Below are 19,311 nucleotides of genomic sequence, written 5' to 3'. Positions count from 1 at the left end.
GAAGCCTGGATTCCACTTTCTGTTTTTTCTCAGTAAGCTGTAACAGATCCACACAACATTGTAGTGACTGGTAGGTCAGGAACTTCCACCTCTCCCTGGCAAAGAATGACAGTGCCACACAGTCCCACCCCAAGCATGTAACAAGGGCTCCTGCAGGTGAGGAAGTCCATTCCTGCTGAAATGGGGAACAAGAAGAGCTGCAGACAGTCCAGTTTCTTCTCCCTACAGGATACACTTCTGCAACAGTTACTTTCCAACACAGACATTGAAAGCAAAAGTAGATCACTTTCCTATACAGCGATGGAATAAATCCTGAGAAAACAAAAGTCATCTTGGAACAGCTATTAGGGACAATAAGTTTCTAGTTATTGATTGCATTTAATTGATTGGAAACCATTCCGTTAAAGATTTTTCTTTAGTGACAATTACAGCATACTAGACACAAGTCTATATAAATAGCATTTCTATGGAATGATCTTTTGCAGGTTATGTGGCAGATAACCAGTTATTTAAAAGTAAAAAATTATCCAGTCCTGTAAAAATGACTATAAACAAACTAATTTGACTGGCAGCATTTAATTCTGCTACCCTTTACCATCCTATAATGGAGACACAGCAGTTATCAGTTGGAAAGCACCTGTGTCAGGCTAGTACAGAAAAAGGGGAAAACACTCTCTTGACTGTGAGGAAGCAGCACCAGGAGTCTGCATATTTCCCAAGTAGGGATCTATTCCTTATGCACTTAGTCTGATTTGGCAATTGCCCTTTGAATGGCAATTCTATTACCCGGAACGCTCTTGTGCTTCCCCTTTTCTAAAATTCTAACAATCCTTCATTGTCAGCGGGAAAGAAAGCTACCACTGGATCCGATCTCCCAGATCTTTGGCACTGAAAAAGATACAAAAGGCTAAGTGACCTTAAAATGCAACCCAATAGCTTAAATGCTATTCATTTCCTTTGATTTACTTGGTATGCACAGCACAACTACAACTGAAAAAAATAAGAGAAGATAAAAAAATCTACACAAGGTCAAATTTTAAGAGAGATGCTTACCCACAGTTGTTCTTCCCAAGAGCTACAGCTTTTTTACTAGGAAAAGCAACAAACACACTTTCAAATAGGTTAAGGAAGGAAAGGGATTTAATTTGGGAGTATATCGTAATTAAGTTCTCATTTTCAGCTTCCATTTTGATACTTCTAACAAAACTCGCCCACATATAAACTACACGCAAATTCTGTATTACCTGGGGCTGTGTGGCCTTTCACAGATTTTTGCAAAGAAAAAGCAAGATTTTCTTTAGCTGTTAACTGCTAAGGAGTTATTTATTGCTAGTTATATCCATAGAAACAGTATATATTAATGCTTGCATTTCCTATCTAATTTCACTGAAAAAAAATCCCAGTGCCTAAATCTAAAAGGCTCCTTTTGATCTTATCTGAATTTGTGAGGGAATTCAGTAGAAATACTGAGAATCCAGTTTTAAACCTTTAAATGCAGTTCTGCCTTCACTCTAATTTCCAGCTCTTCCCATCTTCTGCCTGCTCGTGGCACCAGCACTCATGCGGCAGCAATGGTGGGTTATTTCAGGAAGCTGGAAATGATGAAGATTAATCTGGAAATGATCTTTTTTGTCCCAATCAGCTCCCTGAGCTGACTTGCCATAGGGTCGCGTGATTACCAACAGTGACTTAAGGCAGAGACAGAGCGGTTGAGCCTGGACTGGGTTACACTGCAGCAAAGTCCCACTGGAACCTGCCTTCCCTCTCCTTGGATCACATGCTCCTAACCCAAACATCCTCAGTATGAGGACCTAAGAAGTGGAGGAAGAAACCACCGCTGTGATTGGAACCAATTCCCTCACTCTGCCCAGGCAGTCTGCAGTCAGCTGCAGTTCTTGTGGCTGCCATAGCCACCTGAATGCATACAAATGAGGCAAAAGCATTTCCGCGGCAAAAGCAGAAATTTCACATCTCTCAGAGACAATCTGATTCAGAAAGGTTCTTACCCTCTAACATGTTTTGATAAAAAATCAGATGGGGACAAACACATTTCTCTGGAACTTGAAGTAGTCACAGTGTGACAAAGTGAACTGAGTCCCAACTAGCAAGGCTCATCAAGGTTATTTTCACTTTATTTGATAATGTTCCTGACAGCAGACTCTCCTGTGTACACTCCACTAAAGTTTTATATTTTATAGACTATGTTATCACACATCATCTCTGTTTCCTAAGTGTACTCCCACACAATGTCATAAAATCCTGCTTAATTACTTGCGTTACATTTCTTCCACACGAACACAACACACAACACAACATCAACTAAGGTGATGCTAGCAGTCCCAAGTTTTCCTTGCCTGTCTTTTATAGTCAGCTTTCGGGAGACAATGACCTGCTGGCACTACCATGTACAGTTCAACCTCCCTGATATAAGCCCTGTGTGCACCCTTCCTCCATGTCTCAGTGCTAATATTTCATCCTTGATGAAATCATATTGGAAAGCTGAAACACCAGAAAAATCCCACCCTGCTTCTGCACCAAACAAACCCCAAACATACCCTCCCCTACTGGTTCAGCTGGCCAAGGAGCACAATATGCTGTTTAAGCAAAAGCATAATTTAAAAACAAATCATTGTAATTTAAGATGTTTATAGTTGTAGGAGAAGTAGAAAAACTTTAATTTCTTTAGTCATACATGTAGCAGCAGAGAGCAATCAATCACAAAACAAACAGTGCCAAAAGATTCAGGCTTTTTACAAGGTTCCTAAATAGTATCTTTAAAAACAGAACAATAAACACTTTATGCAGTGAGTCTGAAAAACATGCACACTTCCTTTTGACTCAGTGCACACACTACATCATTCATTATTATTTTTCAAAAGCCACATGATTAGAAAAAAATGTTAGTATACAAAATCATAAAGGTGACCCATAACATCAATTGTTTTTAAGTATCACTGATGATACAGATGGAAGGCACAGATGGATTCAGGGACTGGTAACACGACAAGAAGAAATACTATTTCTGGAAAAGTCTGAGATCAAAAGGGCAAAATACTTCAGAACAAAAAGCAAAAGAAATCAAAAGCTGTCAACTCCAAGAGTTACCAGATAAAGTTAAAAGCCTAAAGTCACCTGAAATTTAATGGAGATCATCACAACAGTTGGAAGTTATGGGACATTTCCCCAGAATACCAGGTTAAAGTTCTTCCAAAAGTCCATCTCAAATTTACCCTATATTGTATATATATATACAGTCTCTTTCTTTTTTTGGTGAAATATGCAGTTCCCTTCTCATACTTTTATTACATTTTCTGAAGATAACTCAAAGCCTGTTATAGCCAGAACCTTGTAATGAACTTACTGCCAAGAACGTGGTAAGTTATATGCTCCTGCCCCCCCCCCTCCCCCCCCAATGAACTATATAAGCTTGAAGATGAATTCAAGCTCCAGGGTCACTAGATTTTACAGTAAAGTCACACAGAGGATAAATTAATGAAAACATGGTGCACAGTGATAGGTAATTTTTCTTCTATGTATCATTTACTATTATGTAAGATGTTGACTCATTTGAAAAAAGTGCATAGAATGGCAAGTGAAAAGTGAGCAGCTAGAGGTTCACAATGAATTGCAAATAATGTGCTTTTGTATGAAAGACATGCAGTTCACTCTGCAACAGAAAGCTCCCTTCACCTGCAAAACAATTATAGCTATGACTTAACAACCCTGCAATTGCATGTCTATGGATAACAATGCCCCATGCTCTCATTTGTCTCCCCAGTCTTCCATACAGTCTATGCCTTTGCATCTGCAAACCTCTCTTCTCCCATTCCACCACTGATTTTTGTCCAGATTATTTTGAGATTTACTGTAAAAGAAAAAAAGCAAAAGCAAGGCAAAACAACTCTAAAGTGACACATAGCAAAGCTATCCACAGAGCAAATTCGGTAACATGTTTAATGTGAAAAAGCTATTCTTAAGTGAAGTTCTACTTTCAAGGTCTACTTACACACCAAGTATTCTGTTCTGCTTTGCAGAACAAAACTGCATTTTAGCCTGAGTCATACTTTTGTCTGCTGTGGCTTTTATTTAAAGTTACTGTAGTGGCATACAAGGTCAGTTCACACACATGCATAATTTAACATAAGTTAGAACTTATGTCATGTTAGAAATCTGTCAGAATTAGTTAAGCTCACCTCTTTATCCATACTCTCTAAATCTTCTTTACATAGAGTGTACAGGGGCATTGTTTCAGACATACTTGGCTGGCGTTTCCTCTTTGATGGACCAGGCTGCTCTTCATTTTCACTTGCTAGTAGGTCATCATCTTCAAACATCTGCTGCTGATGTGGCTGAACAACTCTGAAAAAAATTCAGGGGTCTCACATAAGAAATATTTACTTGCTTTAGAGCTACAAATGAAATTGTATAAACAATTTATGACTGCCATGTATGTATGACTTTGCTTAATAAATCTCTGTGTTTATCAACAGGTCAGTCAAGTCTCCTGGATAAATGCTTTTATTTTCAGTCTGATAGCTAAAGTTTTTATTGTACCTTTGACAAGACACTCACTTTCCTGCCTTTGCATTGCTCTTTTAAGTAACCATCAAACCTTTCTTGTTGCGAAGAGCTTCAGTAGTTGCATATGTGTTGTCCTTAAAATACTAATATTCCTGCACAAGTTGAGTTTCTCCACCACTTGACAAATCTATTATTCCAGAAGCAATGCCTACATTCTAATGTATTCTTCCTGATCTTTGCTAGGCTTTTGAGTCTCTAAGTATACCCTTCTATCTCTCAACCTTACAGACAGGAGTTCTGCATGAAGAAAGAGCACTTCTGCAGTGTCAATTTTCAGACATTTTGCACATCCCTCGATAAGATGCAAAATAACCAATATTTATTTTTGGCTAGTGTACTGAAATATGGTAGCCTTTTCTTTTAGTCTGTGTTCTATTACATTGGTAATTACAGTAATTAATACAAACATGGAGATACAAAAAGGAATATCAAAATCTTCATTAAAATGGATAAAATAATCATAGTTTCATGGGAATTGCTTTACGATAGTAATAAAAAGATAGACCACATGTACAACAACAGCAGGAAACTTCTACCTTCCTTGGGTAAATTTTTCTGTGACTATTACTTAAGTACTAAAGACTTATAGAAGCTAAAATTACTATATAATGCAGATTAACTACCAGTAGTGGTCTGTCACATTAGCCTCCTGGAGCAAATTACAGCAGCTCAGCACCACCCACAATCCAATTCAAAGGTCAAAAAGCTCATGGGTCACAAAATATTTACGTTAGCCATAAGACTGTGTATTTGGAGAATGACTACCAAAAGCAGGTATAAAAACCACTGTATTTGAAATTACAAGCAGTTTCAAGCTGCAGCTACCAGGTGAGAGACCATCAGCCTGTTTCTGAGGGTGACTGACTGAAAAAGGCTATCTTGCAGACAAGAGTTTCTATGCAGAATGGCTAATTATCATCAAGCCAGGATTTACAAGAATCAGCTTTAGACCAACAGTCCCCCACAAATAAAGCCATTACTAACTTATGCAAATCCAGTCAGGTATAGGTAAGGTCCTAAAAAATTATTTTGCCTTTTGTGAACTTGACAACTTCTTAAGGTTATCTAAATATCAAGAGTATTTTACCTCAGTACTTAAATTCCAGAATGTATGAAGTCTGAAAGCCATACAAAGCTGTCAATTTTGCCCATTTTGACAGCTCATATTTTGCAAATACACATCTCTCTTCTCACATCCCATGGATAGTTGCAGGAAATTCAAAATCTTGTTTTGAATAGGAGGCTGTGGGGGAAAAGAGCCGAGCCACTGCCTTGCTACCCAGACCTGCACTATCTGCTGCAGAAGACCCCCAGCAGCACAGCACAACTCAGCAGCATGGCAGACCTATGCCCCTTTGTAGTGCCTTATTCCTGTACAGTGGAATTTCTTGTGAAGCTTAAACAATTTGGATGCTGTGAAAATGAACTAACCAAACCGGTTTTTTGTTAGAGTTTTTCACCACTGCTAACAGTTTTTGAGTTGGGTGTTTTTTTTCTCCCCTCTACTATGTTTTCTACTTTAAATATCACTGGGTTTTTTTGCTATTAAATTGCTCTCAGACAGTAATTTTCATAGGCAGATGATGAAAATAATATGGAATTCCACTATATTTTCCAAAAGGTTCTTTCAAAGTATGATTTCCTTGCCTAGGAAGGACAGGTGGTGATGCCACTTACATTCTTAGCAAAACAGAGAATGACAAAACAAAAGCTCTGTTAAACAACTCTATTAAAAATACGACAAGCTTGACCATTCCAAGAATTACAGAGAAGTTATACGTAGCATGATAGTCAAGCAGATTTTTTTTACTAGAAATAAACCTTGCATATTTTTTAAGAACACATTGTCATACAGTTGACGAGAACCTCTCCTTTAGTAGAACAGTGTGAGATCATACTTGACTACATTACACATAAATATTGACTGTAAAATAACTATATTAATAGCTTCTAAAGGCTTCTGTCAGATGTTTTTCCCATTATGTTCCCACTGCTACTAGATAAGAAACATTGAGCCTTCTCACGAAAGCCTTTCAAAAGCAATGTGAAATAAAGTCTTCTTAAAGGTTTGTAGAGACATTTTTATTTTGTCAAAAACATTTTTTAGGCTTTTACATTTTCAGCTGCCTGTAAAGTAGAATAAAAATTAAAGACATAAAATTGCAGGAATTTACATTTTTTTCTAATTAAATGAGATTCATAAGTACTTTTTAAAAAAAACCACCATATTCAACCCTGCAGAGGTTGGCTGGTGCTTGCCAGTCTTACATGCACAAGGACATATATCTGCAGGGTGGGTTCAACATTTGTGAAAGTAACAAGCACTTTCCTTGATACATCAGGGTAAAAGCTAAAATAACATTATCATCACAGATGTGTTAAAAATATTTAAATTCCAGTCACATGTTCAATTTGGCACTTCTTATTTTTGCTGTAATAATAACATTGATAACATTAAGTAGGAGAAATAGTAACTATGAGCATATAAATTCAGACAAAAATGTTGAGATTAATGTACACAAATCTTAAAGTATGGCTTAAGTCACCAACACCTGCTTGACACACCTCTTCAAACCAAGCATTTGGTGCATCTTAGCATTATTTTAAACCGGGGTGCCACTTTTAACTTCTTCCATGTAAATGACACCCATATTTCAAGCTTTGCCTCATCTGTTAGCATATAACTAGTGCCCACTAAAATGTAACCTGCAGTATAACTTTTTTCTTTATTCTAGTGCAAGCTGCCATTAGCTTTTGCATTACTTTGAACAACAGGACACTACATGTCTCATGACCCGTTACAACTTTAGTGTTTCCTGTAATGTCAGTAGAATAGTGTTTCTGTATGAAAATGCAAATTGTTGAGATATATAAGCGTGTCAAAGCTCTGACATGCAGGTTATTTTTAGAGAGGAATCCCGCCCGTTCTCAGACAAGGAAGACCTGCTGGCCACCAGCAGCCCCTGAACAGCATTACATTCTCTTTCCTTCTACTAGCTGCACACTTTTTTCACTCTTCTGCATGGGCTGCAACAGCTGTGATAAAAAAGCAGGTGCTCAAGCCTCAGAGCTGAGCACAGTGGCAAGACCTGTTGCTTGAAATTCTGACTAAGTTAACTGATCCATCTGTAATTCCCCGGTGACAGTTTCACTGCAAATTGCATGTACAAATTTAAACTAATTATATCCAATTTTAAATTATGTTTCAAGTTGAATCCCAGAAAGAAACTAAAACTGTTGAAATCCAAGATGGTGAGAACTGAAACAGTTCTTATGAAATGGTATTCAAGTAACTTGAAGCCTTTTGCAATAACCAGCCCTGCAAGGAAGAGGTTCTCTCCTAACCACGAGGAGGTCTGTCCTTAGACTAAGACACCAAGAACCATTGCTATGCCACATGCAGCTACTGTGTCCCCAAGGGCTTCCACTCACAGCAGTGCAATTCTGTTTCCCACTATCTGAAATTCAGAATCATATGAAGATTTGAGAAACTATCAAAGAAAATTATTGGAGGCTTTGACTACACCCACCCACAATAGGAGCAGTTGTGAGTGCCAACAACTTTAACTGCATAAAATTGATGGTTTAGTTACAAATATTCATCTCTTTCTGTAGAATGTGAACAAGGAAGCACATCAAGTCTGTCAGGACACAAAATACATTGTCCTCTACCAATAAATTGTTGCACTAATGTAGTTTTCTCTTAAGGCAAGTATTAAAATTTTAAAGCAGATGTGAAGCTTTTTTAAAAAGCTATCACTGATGCATGCATTAAGATAAAGCTCACAGTACCACCTCAGCTCTTCCTCAGTCAAGACACAGCAAAGCTGCTTCTATTTGGCTTTTTCTTACTTCTTCACAGCCTTCCTGCTCTGTCTGCACTGTGGTATTTAAACACTGCCTTGCTTTTCCGCTAGTCTTTGCCAAAACACTCCTCAGGATCTTAACTCAAGAAGATAGAACTGCTCTGAGGAACAGAGATGTGTCCCAATTAAGAGATTAGTGTTTACAGGTCATCAGCTTCACCACTAGAACCAAATCAACAGGAAATAAGAAGGAAAATTTTTCTCAGCAAAGATCTTGTGCTCATCTATTTTTACAGCTGCTCATTTGCGGGGTAAAGTTGCAGCACTGAGTATTGGATTCACAGTCAGATTAAAACACCTCAATTCTGAGCACTGTCACAAAAAACCCCCACTGAACTGAAATAAAAGAAGGGAGTAGAAGGGAGACACAGCCTCACTCCACCCTCAAAACCTGTCTGAAGCTCTATAAAACTCAACTAAGAGGACAGCTAAACTGTATTTCCCTCCTTTTCAATAAGATACTCAAGTTAAGAAGCACCTCAGCATTAAGGAAAAATGGGCTTTGTGGAAAAAAGGAAAAGCAGACAATCTCTTCATCAAGTTTTTGACATAGGCAGGGAACCCATTAAAACCTATTCATTTGAGAGCATTCAATGATGTACTAATATCAATATAACCCATCATACTGAAGCACCTTACAAGTGTCATGACAATTGCATACAGATAAAGCCTCCACAGCTTTATTCTAGAAAAAATTCTTTCCACAATAACTGACCAGAAAATCAAAAAACTTTTCAGCTCCTCTCTGGATACATGCCATGTCTTGATTATTTAAAGTTTCTAATGCTCATTTACCATGTAATAGTAAACTAAAATAGACTTTAAAAGACACAGTTAAAAAGGAACTGAAAACAGGACATTTCACAAACAAGAGATACTCAGAAAACCTGTGTTGACAACAACAGGAAAGCTGAAATAAGAAAAAGGCTACAAACAGATAGCCAGGCTGACATTTTTAACAACAAAAATACCAGGCTGACATTTTAAACAACAGGAAGACAGAGCGAAAACATAAGCTACACTACCATACTAAATCTTTACAAGTGATAAAACTGCTGAAGTGGCAGGCAAGGGAGAAGAAAGGTAGAAAACAGTGCAGTTAGAGTTGTGATCTATATTTTTGAAAAATGAATTGCTTTGTAACATCTGCTGTACTCTGATCACATTGTACAAGGGAATGCTGATTACACTTTACAAAGAAAAGCTTTGCCTTTAACCGGATACTTCTCTACCGTTGGAATGAACAAGCCTTGCTAAGCTTGTTAGAAGTCCATAAAGTCAGATCTTTTATTTAGATAATTGGAGATGAATTCTAAGTATTTTACACATTAAGAGACAAGAGGTGTTCTTGCAGCTTAACACAAATTTTGACAAAGTCCAGATAGATACTAGCCTTTGTACTTCAAAAACCAGACTGCCTTTTCCTCCTCCAGTTAGTGTCTTGACTCAATGGTCTAAGGATTAGTGACAAGCACTCAAACCACGTGGCCTTATCTCACAATGCTCAGTCAGCTACACATCTCTTCCATCACTTCTGATATTCCTCAGAAACAAAGTTAATGCCCCATTTGAAGGAATTAGGTGAAGAGGAAAATTTTATAAACAAGAACCAAATGCTATCAGGTATATTTTATTTACAAAAAACAATCCAGTTTTCTAATACCCATTAAGAAACATAAAACTGCCTCACTTCAGAGATCAGTTACTGTGACATTCTTTAGACCACACAAACTACATGCTGAATTTACTCGGTTTGAGATTTCCAGTTCCACTTCAGTGAGGCACAAAAAGCATCTGGAATTGTAGCATTCTGGTTTCCCTTCAGCTGATTATTCACTTTTGCTCATTTTCTTGCTTTTTAGAAAGCAAACAAAGTAAAGCAAAAATGCCAATTTGATCAAATGAAAGGATAACAAGACTAAGATTTACTACAGAATCTAAAAATGTAGATAATGAGACTCTTAGCTGTGCTTTAGGTACCTGAAGGATGAGTGTTCACCGTGGACTGGCAAGGTGATAGGAGGAGCTGGAGACTGGATGTACATTGACTGCGCAGATGTCTGTGTGCCTTTCCTGATCAGCTTTCCAGTGTTAGGATCATAAATTCGAACTTCAGGACCAGGTTGAGACTTCGGATGGATGGGTGTTGGGTGAAACAGAGCTGTCTGAAATGTGCTGGGTGTATCAGGAAACGTGGCAGGGCTATTTTCTCTGTTCAACAGAGTTCAGAAAAAAAACTGCATTAGAAATTTAAATGAGCTATCTAACCAGAACGTAAAAAACAAGCATTCCCTTTTCTTCTAAAGCAGAAGAGGGAAATGGCTTGGAAAATCTCTAAAGTAACATTTCTCCTCCTCTACCTCATTAAAATCTCACTGAATTTAAAACAGAAAACTGCAAATACAAGATAATGTCATGTTTAAACTACTAAAATATTAATAAGTGTGCCTTAAAAATTGTCTAAACACAAATTATTGAAATGGCTTCCAGGTAGAAACAACAGTACAGTTAGCACAGCACAATAATCTGCATTTATGTAACAAAGAGAAAAGCAGGCTATTTTATCAATCTTTCTATTTGATTTCCAAATTTGCTCTGAGAGAAAATAAACACGTAGTATTAACTTGCAAGTCATCCTAACTAATTTTTTAAAACACTAAACTGCCTGGGATCACCCTGCTGTATTTTAAAAACATAACTTTAGAAGTGTCAGCAGAAACATACAGAGATCAGTGTTGCAGGAATCAACATTATGGCATACTACCCAATTATGATGAAGTGTCACAAAAAAAAAAAAAAAAAAAAAAAAGAAAGAAAGCAAATTGAATAATTTAAAGAAATCATCAAATAAAACAGCATGCTCCATGAAAGCAACGCTGTGTTAAAAAAGATTCAACTAATTTGTTACAAATATCAGAAGTGTCACAAAACAGGAGTTTTTACCAGATGCTTTTATGGACGTTTCTGAAGCAGTCTTGCAGCAACAACATGCTAAACCAATTCCAAGTATACCTATTCTTTTCTGGCTACCTTAGGTTCATTTTACATGCAAATGTTTTCTCAGACTTCTCCCCCCCTCAGTTTAATAAGTGCTTTGAACCCGTAATTACTATTTCAAGCAGCTTCATTAAGGAGAAAATATTTTCCAAAGTAGCTGCACCTAATTGGGTTAAAGTAAAAGTATTTGCATTAAGATAGATATCTTACTGACTGAAACTTGGGTGGTGGGGAAGTATGAAGTTAAGATGTATTGTATTTGAAACACAGAAGTAGGAAAAATTATCATGTTCCAGTAAAATGGAAGAGTAAATTAATAGAGGGAGGAAGACTAACATTCATCTAGACATCAAAAAGCAACGTTCACAAGCCACTGTCCAGGTTTCTACTACAAACTTAGCAGTGTCAGGTCTCTGAGACAAACTAAACATCCCATGCAAATATTCCAAAGTTTGATTAAAAACTCTCTGATAGTACTTATTAAAGACTAAGTATCCTAATCAAACCATAAGCAGGCCACATGTCTTTCCCATTAATAGGAATGCTGTCTCATGTCACATTTGATAAATGCCCTTACTTCCACACTGCTTCTTTTAGTGTCTTCAAAGCCTTACACATCCATGTTCTGCCCTCACAGGGCATCTTGTAAGTAGAAAGTAAATCTCTAGCATAGTCAATCACACCAGTATCAGCTTAGTACAGAAACCCCATTATGCTGTGCTCCTTCCTGTCTAAACATGGAAGCAAAGATCCTCTGTTAGGCTTGCAAGATGTGGGTCAATCCAAACAGATTAAGTCAAGAACCAGAAGCTGGCTTGACAGTACCTTGTTGGGAGTTACTTTAGCCATGCCACTATCCTGCAGGGGTCTGTTACTGATACAGTCCAACTTCCTCTTTGCTAATAATGTTTTTGGCTGCCTCTTCTACTTACTGTCACCCTAATGTACTAATTATTTTTTACATTTTCTCTTTCAGCACTTTCTTATCATCCCAAAACTGCCTCTCACTACTTCCTTTCTTCCAGTTTTTGCTCCTATTGTCATGTGTTTCAACTCTTCTTAGAATTTTCTATGGTATTTTTCTGTTTCTCTCTCTCTCTCTCGTCACTACCAAATTTCACCAAAAAATGCCATACTTTACTAGCTCTTCATGTAGAGTCAATGTATGTACATTTTTTGGCAGCATGAATGATCCTGTGCCTTGGTGGCATTCCCTATGTTAGCTTATGGATGAACTGAAAAGGGAAATTCTCCAAATGAAAAGAGCTAACAACCAGTAACAGCTGAAAAAAGTAATGTTACCACAACTTTTCTACAAGTTTTCTCCTGACTATGCTATTTGCTGAACTGCCTCCTAATCCCTTAACAGTCTTCACTTTAAGCAAAAGAGAAATAGACAAAAAGGAGGAGTTCTTCCATAGAATCCATAAGCATTGCACACCACTCTGAACTTGTCAGAAATCCATTCATTAACATATCAGCATTACTGTATGAATAACCTTTTTTCATGGCCCTTATTCCTTTCACGAATAGCACCTACCTGTGTGTTTTGATGTAGTCATCCTTTAAGGGAAAGAGCTGTTCCTCAACCTTGTCCCAGCGCTCCAGGCAGCTCCACAGCCAATCAGGGTTTACAACATGGAGATCCTTGCAGTCCTGAGCTTGCCGTACTTTCTCTGTGCCTGTTACGGAGTCAAACACAACATAACAGTGTTTGCAGAAACACAGAAGATAAACCAGTGTAGTTAAAACTATGAACATTTGGTCATCAATTGTACAGGAAAAAAAAAAAGCAACATTCCTCCCCAGTACAACAAAACAACCACAGCAAATAAGTGAGAATCTAAGTCAGATGCAGTACCTCAGACTCAAGCTAGATAAAGGTAACTTTCTGAAGAACTGGCATCATGGAAGTAGCCCACTAAGATTTAATACAGAAAACCTCTGCATCTTCTCAGCATGTTAGCCCAACAAACAACACAAGTGCACTTTAGTATAACATCTCCTTCACTTATACTTGTTAGTAGGCCAAGAACAAGCAGCTTTTCAATGCTGTTGAAGCCTGACTAACTTATCCTACTTTTTTACACATGGGCCCCTGTTCATACAGTGTGCTACCTTTTAACAGGCTGCCACCCTCTCAACCGCCACTTTGTCTCCAACCAAAAATGGAGGCAAAGCAGATAGAATTCCTTTGTGCTGAAACAGGAACAAAGAATGTGAAGTTAAACATGGCAGGCTAGTAGGCAGTCCAGGTGAAACCACTGACAGTGCAGCTTGCAAGTAACAGGTGATCTCAAATTCTGCTCTCTGGGGATGCCAGAACAAGAGAGAAACTCAGTAAAGTTGCTGTAAATCTGCCAAAAAGCACCAAAATCAGCCCTGTGCTTTTAGTCAAAGCCACTCTTTGACTCCTCCAACCTCCCCAGTAGGGAGGAGAATCAGGGAAAAAACATTAACACCAGTGAGTTAACAACAGCTAATGAAACAAAGTAAAATATAACGATACTAATAATATGAGCCCTTGTCTGTTTTCACATATGTGAGAACAATGAAGCAATGAAGCCTCCAGAAAAAAAAAAAAATCAAGTTTCAGAAAAATTCTGACAAGGAAGCAAGAAGAGTAAATTAATTTGATGTTTTCATCACATTTCCCTGGAGTTTCATCTTCATGATTGTCATTTAACAATAGGATTTTACTTGTTCCAATTTAGATGAAAATATTGTAGTACCCATACTTCACATAATTTGGAGACAAAGCAGCTAATCTCAAATATTTAGTACCCTTTGTACAACCTGAACTACAATCCACTGGGACAGACAGATGAAATGCATTTGAGGACTGACCTAACTAGTTGGTTAGACAGCTCAGTTTAAGACATATGTAAGATTAAAAGACTAAATAAGTAAAAAGGGCATGAGATAATTGTCCTTTATCAAACTGCTGAAAGCCCCTTTTTCCCTACTTTTCATCACCCAAACCCAATGGAATACAGGAGTAGGCTACTATTTTTTCTCTAGATACACTTTTTTCTTGGATTTAGATTAATAGAAAACAGTGTTGTGTGCACAAATATATTTCTTACTTTTTCAGCTCTAAATGCAACCAATTGCACAGCTCAGGATATAAGAGCAGTACATATAAAGCTTTACTCCACAGTAGTATCATTGAAAAAAAAAAAAAGTTGATTTAAGAACACAAGAGAAATGTAAACATTAAAAAAGGGTATTTCAAGATATAGCCCTGTCCAAATCTCCAATGATTTGGACATGTCATATTTTAATTTTTACCACGAAATAAAAATAAAACCCCTGTCCAACAAAGATTCAGTGAAAACAATTTTAGAACTGCAACTGTGTTAAACCCAGCACACCTTTGCAGTTCAAGAGGTCTTAACTGGCTTAAACATAAAACCCTAATAAGGGAGGTTAATGTAGTCCCTGAAATCATACGTGCCCTGATTTAAGAAATCTATTTTCTAATTAATTATCAGTTACAAAAGCAACTGAGAGAAACATGCAACAGCTGCTGGAAATGAGCCAGTTTATAGTGCCAGAAGGAGCTTTGATTCGAGGCATTATTAATATTTAATTAACCTCAACAGGAATTGTAGAAATATCTGCAGTTAGAAACAGTTATGTATAAAGCTGTACTTAATTTATACACAGGGTATATTTCTGGAAATAAAGCAAAGAGGAAATAAAGTAAAGGTTCTGAAAGAGAATCAGTTTCAGAGATCTGGGGGGAAAAAGGATTGAAGAAGTTTAAGGCTTAGCTTGGACATTGCTTTCTTTTGCTAATAAGGAGAAAAGGAACTACATCAGAAAAATAAGTAAGAAGACAGCTGTTACAAAGAAGATGCTAAAATCAAGTTAGTAAGCGTAAGAGTTTCAGAGCAAAAAAAAGCAACAAGAGGAGCAAAAAAAAAAAAAAGCAATGAGAGCAAGAAGTCTGTTAGAAGTTTAAATTCCTGTGCCTGGTATTAGATACTGAATCAAATATGAGACACAGCAGGCAATACTGTCCTGCACATACCAGCTCTGGAGCTGACTGAACACCACACAAAATAGTGGTTTCACTAGTAAGCACACACAACAGTTAACTAGAGCTGGTGATGCTTTTGGATAGATGGGACTATGCTGCCCCTTTTAGACTTCACCAGGGGAAACCTGGACAAAACTGTAAAACTGTACCTTCACCTCATGCTAAATCTGTGAAGTCACATGAGGAGATGACTTTCTCAACTGTTTTTCAAACTCATGTTTCCACACTGATGTCAGGTGTCTCTCATCTTGCTGCCCCTTCCTCCCCACCCCCACATTCTGCATTCACATATATCTGATTGTTTCATTCTGGATGCATGCTGAGGAGCTATGTAAATTCTTCTAGTCGACAGGATTGTGACAGAAGACTTCAACACGAAAGCCAAAACAGCACAGTTTTGTATGAAGTTGCTACTGGAACTAGATGGTCTTTAAGGTTCCTAACAACCTAAATGTTCTAGGATTCTGTGAAAGCTAGTGACACAGACTTGTGTGTAACCAAACCCACCTCCCAGGAGCCAAAAGTCTTACCTTTCTCACCTCCACAACGTCAAGGCTTTCTGCCTCCTCCCCATTTCTAAAGTGCAGCGGCCCATTGCACTCTCCAGCATACTGAAAACTGCGTGAGGGAACATAACTGCGTCCTCTTGGGAAGGGTTTCCTATTTCTAGCTGACATACTCACAAATCAAGATTTCACATGTATAATGTACCTCAAGCAACATTTGGTGAAACAACCAAATTTAACTGAGAGGAGAAACAGCACTGTGATAATATGTTTGTTGCCTCTTCTCCCTTTCCCCAGAGTAAGTTCTCCTTTTTGAATTACGCTTATTAAGACAAAACAGCAAAAAGATTTTAATCCATCCAAGCAATGGTACTTCTGATGCAGCTAAAAACATCTGAATTACCCAGCTGAGCTGAAAATCACTTAGAGAAAAACTGATTTTCCAGGCTACTTTTTTTGCATTATTGTCATCTAATTACCTTTTCCAACTTCAAATTCTAAATTTGTTCCAAAAAGTTAAAAAGGCACAGAAGGTTTTCCACATGAAGCAACTGGAAGCCAAATTAATCACATCTACTCTCTGATGGATACAGTCTGAAGCAGATAGTATTGGAAAATGTTATTTTCAAAGCTGGGGAAGGTGCTCATCAATTCTACTTCTGAACTTGCTGAAAACAATGCCCAGTTGACTGTGGCCTCTGATTCAATCTCACCCATGAGGAACTCAGTGTGAGTGCTCAAGGCTGTGCCAGGACTAACCAAAGCACATGATGGGGAGAGATCACCAGCAGCACTTCCAGAACTCTCTCCTGAATCCAACACACCAAAATCAACATATCCTTGTGGCAGTTTGCAGCCAGACATTGCTCGGAAAATCTGATCACTAAAAGTTTATTTCTCTTCAGATAATCTTTATACACGGATCTTGATTTATTATCAAATCCTGAAGCTCTTCTGCAAGAACACCGACTTAAGACAAGTGACAGATGTGCTCTTCTGAAGCTATGCCTAAAGTTCAGGTTTAACTCTCCACTTTGCTTTATCAACAAAAGCAACAGGGTTACTTGGTCAGTGGCCAAGTTTAGAGCAATGCTTAACCTGATTTTTTAAAAAAGACACAGCCCTTGAACATGTTTTTGAGAAAAAACCACTGTTGACACATCACAGGTATAGGAAATGGCATGGACACAAATATATTTTGAAATATATTTTGAAAAATAGAAGAAAAGGCCTAAATATGATATATTTCCATTCCTACCACACTACAATGTTCTTTTAAACATGTGAACAGCTCTATCTGCTCCACCAACAAAAACTCAATATAGCAATCAACTACAGTGCCTTTCACCTGTTCAGGAAAGAACGTAACAAGGTGTACGAAACAGTGTGATAACTGCTTAGCCAAGTGTGTACACAGTTACAAAAATTCATCCTACCTTACTTAAAGCAAGCAGCAGATGCTTCAAAAACTGAAGCAAGATTCATGTAGCCCATAGACAAGTGGAAAGGACTATAGGATAGCCTTTTCTCAGTCACTCAGATTTATGAAAGCTGATTAGATGATGCAAAGATACTGTATTTTCCAGTAATTCAGGCAGACAGTATTTTCTGCCCTATGTAACAAAGAAAGTCCTTTTTTTTCTCTCGGATTTATTTAATTTCAGAATTCAGAGTGCCTGTGTCTACAGGGAAACAGCCTATCTGCAGAGAAAGAGACAAGTATATATAAACAATAAAAGAAATTTATATTATTTACTCTAATGGGCTGGGAAGAATGCTGTAGAAAACACCTAAAATGTTTTTCAGTAGCTGTTCATTTCAATGCACCAAGCTATGATGAGGTCACTTCACAGGGGAAACTCCAGCACTTCAAGACCTAAGGGATAATTCTGTTTCATACTGACTACTTCCCTTTTACATCCTCTGCCAAATTCTTCCTTTGCCTTCAAAATGAGAAAGCTAATAGTATTTAGCCCCAAACACCACTGCAGATTAAGTATGTGCCCTCCCTTACACCTCACCTAGAGCAAAGTAAACATACACATTAAGGTGCTTGTCAGATCCCAAGTCTGCCGCTATTTGTGGTGTCATCCAGAAAGACTGAACTCGAAGTTATTTTAGAATCACTTTTCACAAACACATTAAATAAAGAAAAAAAGAAAAAAATACAGATAACAATGTTGCCTGGTCTCACATCATTGACTTCTGAATAAAACTCAAGAAGGGTCATGCTTTTGTTTTCCCTTTTCACCAGCAATTAGACATCAAGCAGTGCTTCGGAGGCTTGCCATGGGAGTCAAAGATACAATGTTTGCATGGCTTATGGTCAGCAAGAGGCTTGTAAGAATTTGCTAACCATAAAAGAATCACTATGAAAATCACACTGACAGATGAATTAACACAAATCCAGCGGCGATATGACAAAATTTATATCCTCAAAATCTCTGATTAAGAAGCTTCCTTCAGGAAATTAGAACAATGCAGCATAACTACTCCCACCTTCCAGAGGTGAGAATAATAGTCTCCAGTTGGAAAAAAACCCAAAACCCCATCACAAAACCAGAACCTGTCAACCTACAAGGATGTTACAAAGGGTTATTGGAGAATACAGTTTTATTCACTCTAAATCCCTCTATTTCACTGCCATTCTTACAGAAATAATTATTAAGTGATGACGAAAGATGACAACAGTATTGCCCATTACGCAGAAAGGACTGCCAATTTACCTTATCTAGAATTAGTGCAATATGCAATTTAATCAAAAAACAAAGTTAAAAGAGCTTTTCATATTTGGATATATTTTAATACGTTTCACTAAGAATGTGCAGGTGGCAAATAATTTACTTATAAAAACAACACAAAGATGCAGAGACGCATCTACAACCCTGAAACTGTACATTCCAAAAAAAACCAAATAAAAAGTCAACATTATCACATGATCTGTACTTCAATGTGTTTTTCAACACTTTTCACTCTAGAGAAATGTATGTGTTTGGGAGGGTCTCATTTACATTTATCCTACCAATTTTACCCTACCACACAATAGCTGCATCTGATGTGTAGCTACATTCAGAAGTCATCTAGTTTAAGATAAACAAAGCAACTTTGAAAAAAAGCATTTTAAGATTTGAAATTGGAAAAAACCATCTTATATTGATGGCTATTATGTCTCCAGTGAAGTATGATGAACTTGCATAACTCCTTGCTGAAGTAAGTATTACTATTTATGAAGTTTTAGAACAGCTGTTCAGCAACTGTGGTAAAACAATGGAGTCCCAAACTGATGCATCCACTGATTTCAAAACTTCATGCTCAC

General features: G+C 37.5%; 1 protein-coding gene across 2 annotated transcripts in view; it reads right to left on the bottom strand.

Annotated features, from left to right (window-relative positions):
* The window catches only part of CTDP1 (CTD phosphatase subunit 1), a 101,170-nt gene that overhangs the window by 50,940 nt on the left and 30,919 nt on the right, over nt 1-19,311 (bottom strand). For both annotated transcript variants that reach the window (XM_066189602.1, XM_066189613.1), the window contains exons 9-11: nt 12,985-13,126; nt 10,428-10,658; nt 4,194-4,359 (exon numbers count right to left, since the gene is read on the bottom strand). In XM_066189602.1, coding sequence (XP_066045699.1) covers nt 4,194-4,359; nt 10,428-10,658; nt 12,985-13,126 — 539 coding nt within the window. The remainder of the gene's footprint in view (nt 1-4,193; nt 4,360-10,427; nt 10,659-12,984; nt 13,127-19,311) is intronic.

Source organism: Chamaea fasciata, unplaced genomic scaffold, assembly GCF_029207755.1.
Source record: "Chamaea fasciata isolate MVZ Bird 193981 ecotype frontalis unplaced genomic scaffold, bChaFas1.0.hap1 SCAF_1, whole genome shotgun sequence".
NCBI classification, from domain to species: domain Eukaryota; kingdom Metazoa; phylum Chordata; class Aves; order Passeriformes; family Sylviidae; genus Chamaea; species Chamaea fasciata.
This window is presented reverse-complemented; position numbering and strand designations above follow the sequence as displayed.